General features: G+C 35.9%; 2 protein-coding genes across 4 annotated transcripts; one reads left to right on the plus strand and one right to left on the minus strand.

The window, feature by feature from the left end:
* Positions 1 to 348: 348 nt before the first annotated feature.
* spast (spastin) lies at positions 349 to 13,301 on the minus strand. Of its 2 annotated transcripts, XM_051910585.1 has the most exons (17): positions 12,798 to 13,301; positions 9,803 to 9,886; positions 8,669 to 8,752; positions 7,613 to 7,687; positions 7,332 to 7,498; positions 7,056 to 7,201; positions 6,482 to 6,575; positions 6,189 to 6,263; positions 6,026 to 6,097; positions 3,970 to 4,045; positions 3,795 to 3,886; positions 3,621 to 3,700; positions 3,497 to 3,539; positions 2,771 to 2,850; positions 2,601 to 2,671; positions 2,432 to 2,472; positions 349 to 893 (listed from the first exon to the last, which is right to left on the minus strand). In XM_051910585.1, exons 1-17 carry the CDS (start codon positions 13,123 to 13,125, stop codon positions 768 to 770), a joined length of 1,734 nt encoding a protein of 577 aa, XP_051766545.1. In that variant the 5' UTR covers positions 13,126 to 13,301; the 3' UTR covers positions 349 to 767. The 2 variants fall into 2 exon arrangements, with proteins under 2 accessions (XP_051766545.1, XP_051766553.1); XM_051910593.1 differs by lacking the exon at positions 7,613 to 7,687.
* A 448-nt stretch (positions 13,302 to 13,749) lies between these two features.
* On the plus strand, positions 13,750 to 17,291 carry dpy30 (dpy-30 histone methyltransferase complex regulatory subunit). Of its 2 annotated transcripts, XM_051910649.1 has the most exons (5): positions 13,768 to 13,880; positions 14,435 to 14,475; positions 14,726 to 14,773; positions 14,935 to 15,086; positions 17,075 to 17,291. In XM_051910649.1, exons 1-5 carry the CDS (start codon positions 13,871 to 13,873, stop codon positions 17,145 to 17,147), a joined length of 324 nt encoding a protein of 107 aa, XP_051766609.1. In that variant the 5' UTR covers positions 13,768 to 13,870; the 3' UTR covers positions 17,148 to 17,291. The 2 variants fall into 2 exon arrangements, with proteins under 2 accessions (XP_051766618.1, XP_051766609.1); XM_051910658.1 differs by lacking the exon at positions 14,726 to 14,773 and having other exon boundaries at positions 13,750 to 13,880.
* Positions 17,292 to 17,642: the final 351 nt, after the last annotated feature.

Here is a 17,642-nt window from a genome sequence, read left to right on the forward strand (position 1 = left end):
ATTTTGTAATATAAAGTATATTTATAAGTATGCCTAATTTTAAAAAGTTAAGTGTTTTTAATTTAAACCAACACCAATTCAGTAAGTACAATCTTTATATAAATCTGTAATGCGCTTTACAAATGAATCAAATCGTTGCTCAATGGCTTACTGCAAACATTTCAAAATTTGACATTATTAAAGGTGAAGCAGACTTGAAAAACATCAGTACATTGAGCAATAACATGTTTTAGTTCTTTGGGGAGACATTCACATACATTCTCAATTGATGCCCCCTAGTGTCTGCAAATGGAAGGAACTTCAGGAGTGTTTGTAAATTCAAATCTGAAAAATACAGTAAAAACGAGATCAAGCAGTACATTCTTTAATCAATCATCACGTATATCCTTCAGCACGTTTGATTGACTTTAGCACGCATCGTTTCCTGTCACACAGTCATTCAAGGATTCAGTTTATCCGGTTACATGGAGCACAACACATCAATCAAATTTACACACCCAATCAAGGTACAGATTTAAACTAGCATGGATAAAGTTGCCCAGTTCTGTTGAAAAAATCTTTTGTCATGCTTTACATCAGCTGAGATCTCAAGCTCTGGGCATAATTCAGTCAAACCAAGAACTCAACCTGAGCTCCAAACGACTGTCACCAGGTGAGAGGCAAAAGCATAGTCATAGAAAAGACAAAATTTTTATTCCAAGTAAAAAAACAAACATTTCACTTCCTCCCAGTTCTGCAGGACCAGGAGGTCCAAGTGCGTGTTGGTGTCATACAGACGTGGTGTCGCCGTACTCTCTGTTCCAGCGCACGTACTGATCCAGCGTTTGAGGACTGACGCTCCGCTTTATCCTCTTCAGTGAATCCACAAAGTCATTAAAATGGATGTCCCTCATCTGAACAAGAAAACACAAGACCATGAGGGAGAAACTTTGCATGCTACATGCTGTTTAAAAATAGCATGGGATTTTACTTTTTCAAAAGTAAGTGTTTTTTTACTTAGTTTTTTTATTATTATTTTTTTTTTTTTATGAGGAAAACATCATATGCAGTACATGGTGACAGATTTGTATTTTTGGTTTAAGTATCCCTTTAATAAGAGAATTAATATTACGGTTATTATAGTCAACTAAATCTAAAAAACAATATATAAATTAGGGATGCACCGATACCATTTTTTAAGGACCGAGTACGAGTACCGATACTTTTTTCTAGTACTCGCCGATACATTTATTAATTTCTCTCTCTCTTTTTTTTTTTTTTTTTTTGCTGATGATGCAGTTTTCCAAGCACGACACAGTGAGACTAATGAACGTAGGACAGCTTCTTTATTATTACTCGAATGAAAAAAGTAATAATTTTTATGTGCTTGTCACAAACTTAAAGAACAAAAATGTCACAGTGTCCAATAACCAAAGGGCATAATTACCAATATATATAATTGTTGTTATATAAAAAGAAATTTACAAACAATTACAAACAATACAACAAATACTATAGAAATACAAATTAAATAAACTTTTTTTTTAAGATACAGGAGGTTTATTTACCATGTATACATTTATTTAACATATTTTGTTGTTTTATTAACATTAATGACAAATATAGGCTACGGTCCCTTTAAGACCGAATCCATGGATACTGACACATATCCTGTTTTTACCCAAATGTTTACGTCCACTTAAGCCATAACCGACTGTATTTACGTGAGATACTCCACACGATGGACATTTTGACAACTATGTGTGCATTTGACCATTCAGGCGCGAGGAGAACTGATCGCGCGCTGTCTTGGAATCGCGCGCAAGAAAGAGAGCGCGCGCGCGAGACAGGGAGCGCTTCTGGTCTGTGTCATTCAGCGCGATTCCGCCTATCCCGCCTTCACTAATCGATAACGAATTGTGATTGAAAGCATGCAGTTCGCAATGTGTGTGTTGTCATCATTAATTTGAAGTATTTCCACTCCCTTGAGGACCCTGTTTCTGCTGCTGGTGTCTCTGTGCACGGAAAATTCTGTCAGTTACGTCACGTGAGGTATCGGTCTTTGGGTATTTTTACGAGTACAAGTCATGAGCTTGGTATCGGCCCGACACATATACTGATATCGGTATCGGTGCATCCCTAATATAAATAAATACATGTTAATTTAATTACTTATTTTATACCAGCTAGTTGCCAAAGCAACATTTCTCATTTTCATTTAGTTTAAATTAATAAAAAAAACAACAACAGTAATAGTAACTAATAACACTAAAATAACAAACTAAAATAAATAAAAATACATATTTAAAAAAAAAAATAGTTATAAAGATGATTAAAAAATAAAATAAAAATTATAAAACTAGCAAAAATGATAAAAAAAAAAAACTACAATAGAATCTCAATAGAATGATAATAAAATAACACTAATATTCAGCAGTGGAAAACTCTTTACCTCACTGGCATCCATGTTCCTCACTTGATCAGGCCTCAGTTCTGTGTTCAGAAAGAACAGGACATGATTATCTGACAAAAAGTCCAACTCTAAACTAAACTGTCTAACAGTGTAGTAAAGAAAATGTCTTAGTACTTTTTAATAGAATATCTGCATCTCACAACCGTACCTCGTATCGGACCAAGAGCAGCGTCTTTAGCCAGTGAGGTCAGATCACTGCCGGAGTAACCCTCAGTCATCCTGAAAACACAGTCCAATATAACATCCTTTTAAACACCCAGTATTAATAGTCATTAGTCTCATTTGCATACTCTACATAAACATGAAGCTGTATTTTACCTGGCTAACTGACTCAGCTCTTTCTGAGATAAAGGGTTTCTGTGTTTACCGAGGAGGTTCTTGAGCAGCTCCAAACGAGTCTGAAACACACACAGCTGATTAGTGTCTGTATTTATCCCTAATTAATTAAAAACTGAACATATTTATAAATAATTCCTGCTGAATTAAATGTAGTCATAGCCTACACACAAACAATTTTAATGTTAATATAAAAAAAAATATATGAAACTGAATCTGAAACTCTACCTATAGAATTTATTTTATAGAATTATAATTGAATTATTACTGTACAAAAGTTTGGGTTCAGTAGGATTCAAATCAAATCATCATATGAATGATTTCTGAAGAATTGTAAGGAAGTAATGATGCTGAAAATTCAGCTTTGATCACAGGAATAAATTACACTTTAAAATATATTCAAATAGAAAACAGCTATTTGAAACTGCAATCCTATTTCAGAATAGTACTGTATTTTCTATCAAATAAATGCAGCCTTGGTGAGCAAAAGAGATTTCTTTCAAAAACATTCAAATATCTTACCAACCCAAACTTTTAAATGGTGTGAAAATATTTAATTTCCCAGAATAATTTATTCAAAATGTTGATGTCACAAATAATGTGAGCAGTTTGATTCTGTATGGCAAAATATTGATGTCCATGACAAATGTTTTAAAAATACTGCACTTAGAGAATGACTTTTGCCCATCTCTGGTGTGAACACAGTACCTCCTCTGTAGGTAATGCCACATAAATGCGTTTAGCGAATCGCCTGTGGGAAAAACAAGTCCATTAGAGGATGCAGAATTATGAAGTCTTTGAACGAAAGTGTAAGATGACAGGTCAAAGGTACCTAAGAACAGCTTCGTCAAGCTCCTGAGGTCTGTTAGTGGCTCCCATTACTAACACACGTTCATCTCCTCCTGACTGCACCTACAACACACACACCAGGAGCGTCAGTCACCTGTGATCGGGAATTTGAATACCTGTTAAACTCTTTCATATAAAGCAAAGCACACACACTTACTCCATCAAACTCGATGAGAAACTCAGTTTTGAGTCTTCTGCTGGCGTCATGCTCGCCCTCTCTCCTCTCGCACAGCAGACTGTCAATCTCATCTGCATCGAAATCACCATTAATGACACATTACAAAAAATACACAATTCCTGAAGCACCAATGAGTCTGACTGACAGCTCTTACCGATGAAGATGATTGACGGCTGCAGTTCCCTAGCAACCGCAAACAAAGCTCGGACCAGTTTCTCACCCTCTCCCACCTGAAAACACGCACAACATGAATGAATAAGAGTTTTTTACACTCTTAGAAAAAAATGTGAAAAAACTATTTAAAAGGACATCTTTGTACCTTATTTACCTCTTAAAGGTTCATAGTAGTACCTTAAGGTACATAATGCTACTCTAAGGTACTAATATGCACCTTTTAGTGGTAAAAAGGTACAAAGACGTCCTTTTAAGGGTACTGCACCAGTGACAAGGTGTTGTACCCCTAAAGGTACAATCTTTACACATTTTTCTGAGAGTGTAAGACAGAATAAATTTGAGTGTAAGACATGGCTTTGAGTGGCTTATTGACTTGTATCAAATGGCAGCAACTGTAATATGATAAACAACATCTATAAATAATATCCAGAAACCGATAAATGGTTGCATTCAATAACAATAAAAATATTCAGCAAGCACCAAAATCCCAAATGCCAGAAGAAAAGCAATGTAAAGCCCAAAGAATACAAAAAATACACATTTAGCATGATGGTAAAGTACAGTAAAGTCGCAGAACTCAGGATTCAAACACACAACCATCTAGTTAAGAAGCCTCCTGCTTGACGCAGTGTGCCACATACAGGACACAAGCTTGCTCTGATGAAGGGGAGAGATTTTGCATGCTAAAAGAACAGATGAGATAGAGATGTTTACAGACAACCTTCCTTTCAGGTGCTCGCTTATCACGGTGTGCCACACTATTTCCCTGATGCCAAGGAGATCTTCCAATGTGAGAATGAACACACAAAAGCATTAGTCACATGCTAATTATTTCACATGCTAGCTAACTTAGTTGTTAACGTACCCTAAGTTTTCCTGATGACCACAAGCCATATAATTAGCTGACTAGAATACATAAGCAAAAATATTACAGGACAACAAACACTGACAAATTCGGAAAGGTGTTTCTCAGTAACGATAGCAAATATCAAAATCTTTCTGGTCATTTCTGCGCAGATTGGTCCAAAGATCATCTGAGCCAATTTTGAACAAAAACATTTGTAGGAGGAATAGCAATAGAACTGTTTTTCACATACTTCAAATGCTGGGCAAGCAGTTATGAAAAATGACAAATGGGATATCGTCAGAATCGGTATAAACCAATATGAACGAAAAACAAATTTTGGATAATATTTTCAGAAGTTATTAGCATTTTTGTAAGAAGCCTTACATCTTTGGAATGCTAGGTGGCGCTGTCTTCAAACTTCTCATGTACCTTCAGGACATGCTGTTGATAATCGCTCCTAAATTTGGTGCCAATATGTCAAAGCATTTATAGTGTCAAAATTTAGAACCAACTGAAAAATGATTTTTTGCTCAGCTCAGGACAACAAACACAGACCTAGTTGACTCCAGAAAGGTGTTTCTCGGTAATGGTTTTGAATATCAAAAATCTGTTTTTTTTTGTGCAGCTTGTTCTAAAGATCATCTGAGCCAATACTGCAGAAAAATAGACAAGATTTGGAGAAGTAGCGAAATAACCGTTTTTCATTTACTTCAAAATGGCAGAGAAGCAAAGTTGTGTAAAATAAAAATGGGATATCATTACCAAGGAATGTAATGACAAGAAAACATTTTTTTTTAGTAAAAAGCCTTATATCTTGAAACACTAGGTGGTGCTGTCCTCAGACTTCTCAGGTACTTTTCAAACATACTGTTAATGACTGCAACTCATTTTTTGCTGATGTCAAAGCGTTCAAAGTACATATTTGAACTGGTGGTGGCACTATAAAGTTGGTGCTAGAGACCCCAAAATTGGTTAGTTTATTATTCAGGGCCACCCTAATAAGTGTGCCAAATTTCAACATTTTCCTACAAACGGTTCTATGGCCTGCCATAAACTCCCATGGCTACCATAGGAGGAAGAGGAAAAGGAAGAGGAAGAAGATCCCTTTGGCGTTTGGCCCCAAATAAACAATTCCAGTTCAGAAGTCTAACTGTTGACAGTCCCTATGCAACATCTCATGATTACTCACGTATTTGGAGGTGAGAGTGGCAGCACTGATGTTGAAAAACGTAGCGTTAGATTCCATCGCAACCGCTTTCGCCTGTGAGGAAATGGAAAAGATCGAATATAGTTCTGTTCTTCTGGTATAAAAATATACATTCATCTAAAAATAGTCTTTTTTTGAGTTTTACCAGCATGGTCTTCCCATTGCCAGGGGGGCCGAAGAGCAGGAGTCCTCTGGCAGGAGCCCTGAGACCAGTAAACAGCTGAGAAGATAAACACATAACGCAAGTAAATTATAAATGTAACAATACCAGTTTTTCTATACAGAATACCAAGTTTGTAGAATGTAGACAGAAATAAAAAAATCTGTAGATTTCTAGGGATGAAATAACCACCATGAGACTACTAAATGCAAAATTAGTAATACAACAGATACTTTTATCTAAAGTAACTACAGATGTGTACAGGTGTGGAGACAGACCTCTGGACGAAGAGCAGGCAAGATAACGATTTCCTGCAGCGCCTGCTTCGCCAAATCCTGCCCTGCTATGTCATTAAACTGCACCGCTGCCCCGCTGGAACAAACATCCACACAAACGATCAGCCTCAATGAAAAACATTCGCATTTTCTCGAAAAATCTCTCAATATTTTTTAGATATTTGTCACATGATCCTTCAGAAATCATTCTAATATGCTGATTTGGTATTCAAGAAACATTTCATATCAATTTTGAAAGTTTTTGCTGCTTAATATTTTTGTGGAAACTATATGTAAAATAATATCTTATATATGTATATGTATATGTATATGTATGTGTGTGTGTGTGCTTTGAAATTGTTTAAATAGATCACTTTTAGATCCAATATACTTAAAAATGTATGTATCTTTTCCATTGAAAAAAAAAACACATGCAGTATGTACATCAATATAATAATACAGTCATAAACAGAAATATTAGCCTACATATTTTTTTCTACACAATTAATATACAAAAAAATACTGACAATGATTGATCCATATTCAACATGCTCAACTTGAGTGGTTCTAATGCTACCTGTCTACAATCTCGTTGAGGATGAGGCTGGCCAGTTTGCTGTCCACATTTTTAAAGTTCTTCATGTCTCTTTTCCTCTGAGGTGACGCAGTGGCAGTGTTGCCGGCTCTCACGTTATGTCTGTTACCTCCTTTAGCCGAGGGCCCCTACAAAGCCAAACACAACAATAAAGTTCAGCCTCTGTTCCAAAACTAGTGAGCTGCCTACTTACAGAATCTTAAGGTGGCCAGAAGAAGTTACAATGACAGTCTGAAGTCTGACCCCTGTGAGACGAACCTTCTGGTTGTTCTGAGGACCGGTCCTGCCACCGTGACCGGTCGAAGGTGTGCGGTGCAGGGCAGTTGCATTCTGGGCAGATCTGGGAGGGTTTTTGGGGCGCTGATGGGTTTGATTTGTGATTGTGAGAGTGTCCTTCTTTTTAGAAACTGCTCCCCTGCCTGTAACTACAAACACATGCTCGTACATAAACAGAAATATCACTCTAGAGTCTCTCTGATCGCCACCTTACACAGCACACAGATCTCCCAGCATCCCCTCGTAAACCCTAAAACACCCACCTGGGTTCCCATTGGAGAAAGAAAGGCTGGTGTGATCAGAGCAGCCCTCTGTTGGGGACTTTGAAAGCAGTTTGCCTTTGTGATTGCAGAAGAGGAAACAGACAGAGAGAAAGACATATAAGGGGAAACCAAAATAATAATAAAGTAATAAAGCAGAACAGAAAATGTGAAAAACATGTCCAGATCACATTTCACCTCAAAACACAAAAAAAGGAAGATATGTAATTGGTGTTAGATGTTATTTTGCATAAAGAAAATTAAGTCTATCATTTTATTATTTCATGACAATTATGCACATTTTTCTTTTCATTACTGTAATAGTACAGTAAAAATACAGTAATTCACTGTTTAGTAAAAATTGCAATATAAATAAAAAGTAATCAACAAATACTAACATACATATATATACATGTAGACATTCATGATGTTTGACTAGATAATTGTTTTTGGCCTTACAGTAAATGACAATTTTGGGGGAAAATGTGCTTGTAATTAAAATATTGTCATAAAACTGTCACAAATAATAAAATAAAATGAAATAGTCTTCATATTCTTTGAGCTACTTTTTTTTTTTTTTTTTTTTTTTTGCATATTTCTTTTGTTTTTGAGGTGATCTGGGCATGGTCTGGAAACATTTTTTGACAGATTCACAGAAGAACCAAAGCAGAAACACACAGAAAGAGTTAAATGGAATAAGAACAGAGTGCGTATGCATTAAAAACAATGATTGATCCAATAAAAGTGTAGCGTGTTTTAAGCATGCTTTTTCTCCTATCCCACTTTAATGTGCAGAGACAACTAAGTAAGCCACACCTTCAACACATAGTTTCTGTGAATGGACCGACATTAAACAATACTTCACTTTTATATGATCAAACATAAAACTGACTTGAATCATTGACCAATCACAGAGGCTTTCACAGAAGAGTGTGAGGTGAACACACCCGTGTGGAGGACGGAGCACAAGCACAACACATGACATCATCTCTTATAAGAGTTCATGAATCAGCAGCACAAATCATCAGACAGCGTCGTCACCTCGCTGTATCCGCTTACCCAGAAGCTCCAGCCGGTCTTTGGCCATGGTGAGGTTCTTGATCATTTTGTCCTGAAGCTTTCTGGCTCTGTTTGCCTTCTCACCTAAAATAGCCAGATGAAGACCTTCTATCAAGTCCTACAAAAACTTCTTAAAGGGATAGTTCACACAAACATGAAAAATGTTCCTCACCCTCATGTTGTTCCAAACCGGTTTGACTTTCTTTGTTCTTCCATCTAACACAAAAGGTGAATTCAAGAAGAATATCCTTATCTCTTTTCAATATAATGAAAGTAGAAGGGGAGAAACAAATAAAGCATCGTAAAAGTGGCCATAGTTTAGAGCTTTGTGTGATTAACGGATCAAAATTTAAGCTGTTAAATGACTGTAACTCTTAAATACAGAAATTAGAAATGCTGCACAAGTCATATGGGCTAATTCTATGATACTCTGATAAAAAATAAATATTATATATATATATATATATATATATTTTTATTTTTTTTTTTTTTTTTTTTTTTAAATCAAATTTGTGTAAAAAGAAAGAAAAGAAAGTAACATGAGTCTGGAACAGCATGATGGTGAATAAATGATGACAATACAATACAATTTATTACATTTTTGCGTGATTTTTTAAAAGAAATTAATATTTTTATTCAGCTAGGATGCATTAAATTGATCAAAACTGACAGTAAAAACATTTATAATGTTACAAAAGATTTTCAATTAAATACTGTTCTTTCTTTTCATCAAGAATCCTGTAAATGGTTTCCACAAAAATATGAAGCATCACAACTGTTTTCAACATTGATAATAATCAGAAATGTTTCTTGAGCAGAAAATCATCATATTAGAATGATTTCTGAAGGATCATGTGACACTGAAGACTGGAGTAATGATGCTGAAAATTCAGCTTTGATCACAGGAATAAATTATATTTTAAAATATATTACAATAGTAAACAGTTATTTTACATTGTAATAATTTTTACATCATTTTTTAAACAATGAAATGGTTTTAACTGTACTGAAGTATAATAATACAGGCTGCACTCTATCTTGAAATAAAAAGCGAAAGCTAATGTAATTAAAACACATCACATCACATAGTTTGTTTACGCACTAACGGAAATCAATATGACCCAATCATCTCACCAGCTCCAGTGACCTGGATACAGATGCCCTTCTCCAGTTCTGTGATGCCTTTTCTGTACCACTGCACCGCCTTGTCTTTATCACCTACAACACCACATGAAGGTTAGACAGATTACACATCATTCTTCATCCTGTAGAGATTATTATACATACAAAATACTACTAATACTGCAACCCGAAACCAACACACCTAAGTTTCAAAGTACCATTGTCAAACTTTCAGATACAATTTACATCACAGGTTTTGTACTGTCTATATTTTGTTGTCAATGCTTGATGTTAAAGCTCCACAAGGAGCTTTAAGTTAATAATAATCTTAAAATAATAAAAACAGTACGTGCTATCAGTCATGCATGGCCCAACCATATGACCCTGGGCATGATGGGATTGAGAAACAGCTGATGAACCTATTGAACAGAGTTCTTTGTTTTCACTGATGCCGCTGGCACACAATGAGACTACAGAGCGACAAACAACATAATATCATGATATGACGAGTGGAATGAATCCAGTTCACAATAAATCACTTTTTATTAATATTTATACATAAAATAATATTAATAAACTACCATTCAAAAGTTTGGGGTTGGTAGGATTTTTTAATGTTTTTGAAAGAAGTCTCTTATTTGATCAAAAAACACAGTAAAACTGTAATATTATGAAATATTATTACAATTTAAAATAACTATTGTAATATATTTTAAAATGTAATTTATTCCTGTGATCAAAGCTGAATTTTCAGCATCATTACTCCAGTCTTCAGTGTCACATGATCCTTCAGAAATCATTCTAATATGATGATTTGCTGCTCAAGAAACTTTTATTATCAATGTTGAAAACAGTTGTGCTGCTTCATATTTTTGTGGAACCCAAAACATTTTTTTCAGGATTCTTTGATGAACAGAAAGTTATAATAGAAAGAAAAGCATTTATTTGAAAAAGAAATGCTTTTGTAAAATTATAAATGTTTCTACTGTCTCTTTTGATAATTTAATGCATCCTTGATGAATAAAGTATTCATTTAAAAAAAAAAAAAAAAAATCTTACTGACCCCAAACTTTTGACCCTGAGATTTCTCTAAGACAGTTTATGATTGGTTGTCTGTTGCTAAACAACATTACATGGTGCTAACCCACAAATGTTGTGTAAAAAAAAAAAAAAAAGTAGAGGTTTAAGGACGTTAACTCAGGGTTAAATGCAGTGTGAAAGCTCTTAAAGAAAAGACATGATGAGCAGATGCAATGCTATAAAAACAAGGACAGACATGTAAAGCTGAGCCACTGATTGGGTTCTGAATAGAGTGTGAGTACATGGGGCCTCATTTTCCACTCGACTGCTGATGAGGACAATCCATGTCAACCTGAATCAGGCCTCTGAACTCTACTGACCTCAAGCTGATCTGGGCTTGACAACACTGTGTTCTGAACCGCTCTACTGACCGCAAACACAGCGTTGGGACCGGGGTTATCGTGACTGATGTCAAAGATCCGATCATCTCAGTCAAGAGTCTAAGCACTTCAAACAGAAACCTGTGGAGATTCTGAATGACTGGAGTTTCTGGAGGTATTAAAGGGGACCTATTATGCCCCTTTTCACAAGATGTAATATAAGTCTCTGGTGTCCCCAGAATGTGTCTGTGAAGTTTCAGCTCAAAATACTCCACAGATCATTTATTATAGCTTGTCAAATTTGCTCCTATTTGGGTTTCAGCAAAAACATGCCATTTTTGTGTGTGTCCCTTTAAATGCAAATGAGCTGCTGTTCCCGGCCCGCTTTCCAGAAGAGGGCGGAGCTTTAACAGCTCGTGCTTCAGTTGCTCAACAACAACAAAACTGGAGAATCTCACGCAGCCAAAATGATGATTGTCAGTAACGGTGTTCAGCCTTACATTGTTCAAACCGGAGTCGGACACTGATGGAGAGACTCAGGAAGAAGTTACAACTTTTAGAATGAATCTGGACGTTTCTGAACGGTTAGCGGATAAATTTATGTAGTTGCTGTGGAGTTGATTCAACTCATCGACTAGCATGTGCCGTCATGTTAATGTTTTGTGCAAATCCAGCGTTGAATTGATCCTCGTTTGTGAAGCAGTCCGGCATAAAATGACGGATGGTAACAACACTCTACTACAACAACTCTTCCTCTTCTCTAAAGCAGCCCAACACGGCCTCACCCCCTTGTTGCGTGTTCCCGGGGCAGGGTTTATGTAAATTATTTATATAATAAATTCGCATTTTATTGGCCATTATCCAGCCTCTCTCTAGTTTTTGGTTTCTGCACTGGACACCCATTTCTTCTGAGTACTAGTTTACATCCAATTACTGAAATGTCAACCAATGGGTCACATGAAGTACAGGATCCTTCTGTACAGATGAAGTGAAAGTAAAACCAACACCAAACCTACTTTACAGTGCTGGAATGTAGTACAAAACATACGGCAGCCTTACAAAAAGTCCTGTGGCGAGACAATGGTAAAGTGATGGTATACTTAATGATTACTGTGCTCATTTACCATGGTATATGTATGAGTATATATATACACATATGCATGGTATAACATTTTCTACTTAATTGATTTTCAGTTTTATAATATCAGGTCTACAGATAAACAGTGCCTTGTGCTGGGTCTCTAAAAATAGCACCCAAAAAATTCCCTTACATTACAGCATTGCACAGTGCTGTAAACAAACACTGTTTATAGGTTACGTAACTTACTACAATAGCAAATGAGAACCAGGAACACCAAAAACAGTTGAAAATACTGCGCATAAATAATAAAATTAATATAACTAAAGATAAAAACTTTGCATGATGATAATAATAATAATAATCATAGATTATTCATAATTAATAATAACAACTGTAAAGTATTCATAATTCTATATCCCATGGTACATGATCAAACCACTTAGGAAGGCTAATAATTTGTAAGTTGACAGTTAATGTTTTACAGATATATTTTATATATACACCATAAAAGTAATAAAAAACATACCTTTATCATCCTCATCGATCTGCAGAGCCAGAGAAATGAACTCAAACGCTTGTTTGTGATAGTTCCGTATCAGCTCTCCGGTGTCATCGCAGACATCCGATCCGGGATCTTTGGCACTGGCCGCCATGGTTCGGCGGATCGGCCGGTACAGCCACAAGAGAAACAGAAGCAGAGCTTGCAGCAGGGACAGCGGGAGCCGGCAGAGGGTTCGGATGAAAGAGCGCAGCCGGTCCAGAGGTCTCCGGCCGGTTCCGTCAGACACCTGTACGCAGGTGCGTCCTCCCGCACGCGCTGATCCTCTTTGTCTCGCTCTGTCCCCAGAATGCATTCACCCTATTCGGGCTCTCCATACCATAACGGGCAGGTGTTTGACAAAGAAGAGTTTTATTTCTTCTCTGCGATGTCAGTTCTCCGGTTTGTTTTCTGCCAGCATCGATCGCGGAAGTCACTGTTGTGTGTTTGGTGAATACGGTCTCACGTTAATGACGTGCACCATATCGCGTCGCTGGCATTGGGCGACAAATGTTGTATTTTCATACATAAAATCAAATGGTCTGACTCCAAACCTTTTTTTTTTTTTTTTTTTTTTTTACTTTATTCATGACCTTAAGCAAATACTAAAAAGTATGATTTTTGAAAAGGCTATTAGAAAAAAAAAAACTTTTTAAAAATATAATACTGGTAAGTAAAGCATTCATTTGTGAATATTTGCCATTATTTTAATATGGATATGATTCATCATTTTAAAACTTTTTTAATTATTGAAGATTTGTACAACGGAAAGGATCCATATCTCGTACGCAGTCTGAATAGTAATCACGTGACCACACCGTTAACGTTTTGCTTCAGCAGCGGTTAGGAAATATTTTACACCTCAATAATAATACTGAGAAACGCAGTACACAATTAAATACACAGACAATAGTCTAAATAAATTAAACCAATCGTATCTGGCCAATCAGAGGCAACGTCTGGCCGACAAGCCCCGCCCGTTTTAGAACCTACTCTCACGTCATTCAAGCGTGTGTTTCACGCATGCGCAACGCCAACAGCGTAGAAACCAACAACAAACTATGGCGGACGGTAAGTGCCGTTTCTGAGCTTTGTGGTTTATTTTACGCTCATGAATTGTAAAGTAATTATATTTGCTGCAGTTTTAGACATCGTCAATGTTAATATACTGTAGGCAGAACTGTGGTTCTTGGCAACCGTTTGATTGTTTATTATTGGCAGCGTTGGGCTTTTCCAAAGTGGCTCATTGAATCCCGCCATTCACTACAGTATATGACTTTTCATCAACATATGCACGACTAATGTAGTGCGGTGCATGAATTCTTAAACTTGCTATTATGGTAATTTCTTAACCTACCATTTCAAAAATGGCTGTGGTGGTACCAGATGGTTATACCATAGTAAATTATCTTATTCCTGTACCACTCTGGTAGTTACAAGGTACGTCAAAAATATCATGGTATTATATGCCTATAAACATGGTATTGCAGTTTGCCACTGTACATTTGGTGTCTTTTAGTATATGTGTGTGTGTATATATGTATGTGTGTGTATATATATATATATATATATATATAAACAAACTACTTTAATTTAGGGTGGTAATTTAGTTTTGATCCCAACAGAACACACTGATGCTGAGCAGAGCATGGAGGGACACACTCCTGTGAGTAACATTGCACAATTGAATTTCATTCTGGGTTCAATACTAGTGAAGCACTTTGTCAGTTTGTCTTGATCAACTGATGTCAATCAATCAATGTTTATTTACAGAGCACATTTAAACACAGCCGAAGTGCTGTACAATGAATAAAAGAATCACAATGAATTAAAAAGGAATAAGATAGAGAAATAAAAACAAAATAAACAAGCAATAGACAATAAACAATATACAAGATGTGTCTTGTTTATGTTAGGTCCCAGAAAATCCTCATGCAGAATATGGCCTCACTGAAAACATCCAGGTACAACATCAGTACTTTGTTTTTAACAGGCTTAAATTCGAGGAAGTTGTATTTACATTGACAATCTTACTCGATAAACAGTTCTGAATTGGTTGCAATGTGAATGAAGCATTAGTCCTATGATTGTATTATAACTCCTAGGCTTCTGTGTGTTCCTCTAGAGAATAGTGGAGAATGAGAAAACAACTGCTGAAAAAGTGACCAAACAGAAGGTGGACCCTCAGACCCTGCAGACGCTTCCTACACGAGCGTATCTGGATCAGACTGTGGTTCCTATTCTCCTGCAGGGCTTGTCAGTTCTGGCCAAGGAAAGGTCTGCATCAGTGCACAGACTTCTTGTTAACGCTTTCCAAAAGTAAAAATTCATTTCCTTGTATGGATTATGATTGCCTTAAACCAGTGGATCTCAACCTTTTTGAATTCAAGCACCCCCGCTCACAATTTATGCAATAAAATATTTTAGATCTTGGCATAACTAGAAAGATGTATATTCATAATAAAAAAAATAACCAAATACTAAGAAATATCTTGATTTTTAGTTGTTTTAGCTTATTTTAATGCTTGTTTTGTCTTATTTGAAATAATTTTAAGTATAAATGCACAATACTAAATCTGTCCGCCTATACCAATGGCTGATTTTTTCAGATGATACCGATAGTTCGATTTTCTTAAGGCAAAAAAATTCTCCTAACTAATGCCATACAGGGAACCCTCTCATTTGGTACATTACTATACTATTAGAGGTTAAAATTAACAACAGAGTCCAAACTATTGTATTCAACTGCTATTTATTTTCTGATAATTACACTCACATAAAAAACTTATACAACTCCGTTGCACATAAGGTAGTTTTTATAAACACTTGTCTCCTCTCTAGTGTTTTTTTTATAGCTAACTAATAAACTGTGAACATTGGATAACTTTACTGAGGTAAATGCAATGTTACATGACATATTGTTCAAAACCTGTTTTATTGACGACTTTCGGCTATTGAAACACTTAATTTAGCGATTACATAACAAAAAAAATTTTCCGCTGTAACTTGTATTAAAGTGGAAGAAAAGACGCTGTTGCTTGAACTGAGGTGCTAGAGCGATCTATGACGTCACATTTAAGAGCATCAGAACCAAAGTCCCTTTGAAACAAGACATTTCACTCGGCGGCCATCTTTGAAACGCCTTTCAGGCATGCAAGTGTAGCTCCTATCTCTTTGAATGGGGAAACATCAAATCCTCTAAAGCTGTTTGCCAAGCTTTCGATTAAATTTCATATTTGAAATCACCAGTGAAATCTGACAACAACTGTCTCATAAATTTTGTTTCTGAACGCATGAATCATGACAGAAAAAAGTTATTTTTTTCAGGCTAGATCAAACTAATGCGCATGCGCAGTCCTAACTGCGCGTCTCTATAGGAAGCGAGCGTCTGACTGTTTCTATAGAAACCGGAGCTTCTAACGGCCGCTGCAGTGACGCGATGACTTTACCAATCGGCGATTGGCTCTTTTTTGAAGGCGGGACTTATGCCGCCATATTGCGCGTTGCACTTTCTCCCATTCAAAACAATACTAGTGACACGTCTTGTGTTATTCTGTAGTCTTTGATGAAAACGCCCTTTATTATTTGAATTTTGTCATAAAATGGACAGAATTTGAAAGCTGAGACTTTGATTTTTATCAGAAGTAACGAAGCACAAAGCTTTTTGTGATTATTGGATGGGAGGCGCTACAAATAATGTTTGGTATTGGGAAAAACCGCAGACCTGGCAACCCTGGCTTGAACTACGGGGAGAAAATAACTGCTTTTATCGACCAATACCGATTATTGGCCAGTATGTCGGTGCATCTCTAAATTAAAGTCATCTTGAGGTCCTGTTGTTGAGAACCACAACAAAAAAATAAAATAAAATAAAGGAAAATAACAAAGGAGTATCTGCCATACGAAAATTAACCATAGGTTTATTATAGTAAACGCCATGTTTTTTTTGGTGGATTACCATTTGTATAGCCACAGTTTTACTACAAATACCATGATTAAACTATGGTTAGTGTAGTAAAACCATAGTTAATTTGTGGTTATCATGGTTTACTTACAGTTTTTTGGTATTATTTGTAGTAAAACCATGGTTAATTTTTATTGACATTTTTAAATTTAGCTCTGAGACACTGTGACTGAATATATAATGAAATAATGTGAATAATACATGAATATACAATTAAACTATTTAGTCTAATCGCAGTTAAATTTTCTTCCTTGTATAAATTAAGAACATGTATCTAATCTCACTGTCCATCTTCCTTCAGGCCTCCAAATCCCATAGAGTTTTTAGCAGCATTCTTACTGAAGAACAAGTCCCAGTTTGAGGAACGGAATTAAAGGCACAGCGTGCTGCGGAAGACTTAGGATTTCATTTTTGGGTTTTTTTTGTGTTGTGAATTTAAATGTAATGGTGTCACACTCTTCAGATTGTTTGCCAAGGTTACTGTAGTTTTTTAAACTCTAATAAAATGTTCAAGCAGTGATGTGTTTCAATGGTGTGGATTTTCTTTGTTTAAAAATTGACAAGTTTATATACAAACTGTGTTCGACATGTGGCTTTTCATATACAAAAATCCAGCTTGGCTTCATTCCCCTTTTATTTGCTTGATATTTTATTACACGACACCAAGCACAGCGCATGACAATAACAAACAAAAACTGGCGAGGGAAACAATTCCATTTAACATATAAAAACAATTCAAATTTGAATCTGTAGTAAATATAATTTCTTTCTTCTGTATAAAGATTAGACACTCTCAGCATATGCAAAAAAAATCCATAAACCGCTCACAGCAGATCTGTTTCTCAGCAGCTGAAATCACCATGTCCATT

The sequence above is a fragment of the Ctenopharyngodon idella genome, chromosome 1, assembly GCF_019924925.1.
Source record: "Ctenopharyngodon idella isolate HZGC_01 chromosome 1, HZGC01, whole genome shotgun sequence".
In the NCBI taxonomy this organism is placed as follows: Eukaryota; Metazoa; Chordata; class Actinopteri; order Cypriniformes; family Xenocyprididae; genus Ctenopharyngodon; species Ctenopharyngodon idella.

What these genes read in the sequence shown, in the direction of transcription:
- spast (XM_051910585.1), bottom strand. Translation starts at nt 13,125, where the DNA reads ATGCATTCTGGGGACAGAGCGAGACAAAGAGGATCAGCGCGTGCGGGA. An exon ending in AGACCGGCTGGAGCTTCTGG is followed by an intron (nt 7,688 to 8,668) that starts GTAAGCGGATAC and finishes GCAATCACAAAG; the next exon opens with GCAAACTGCTTTCAAAGTCC. An exon ending in TGGCATTACCTACAGAGGAG is followed by an intron (nt 2,851 to 3,496) that starts GTACTGTGTTCA and finishes TGTGTGTTTCAG; the next exon opens with ACTCGTTTGGAGCTGCTCAA.
- dpy30 (XM_051910649.1), top strand. An exon ending in GCATGGAGGGACACACTCCT is followed by an intron (nt 14,476 to 14,725) that starts GTGAGTAACATT and finishes TGTTTATGTTAG; the next exon opens with GTCCCAGAAAATCCTCATGC. An exon ending in TCAGTTCTGGCCAAGGAAAG is followed by an intron (nt 15,087 to 17,074) that starts GTCTGCATCAGT and finishes ATCTTCCTTCAG; the next exon opens with GCCTCCAAATCCCATAGAGT.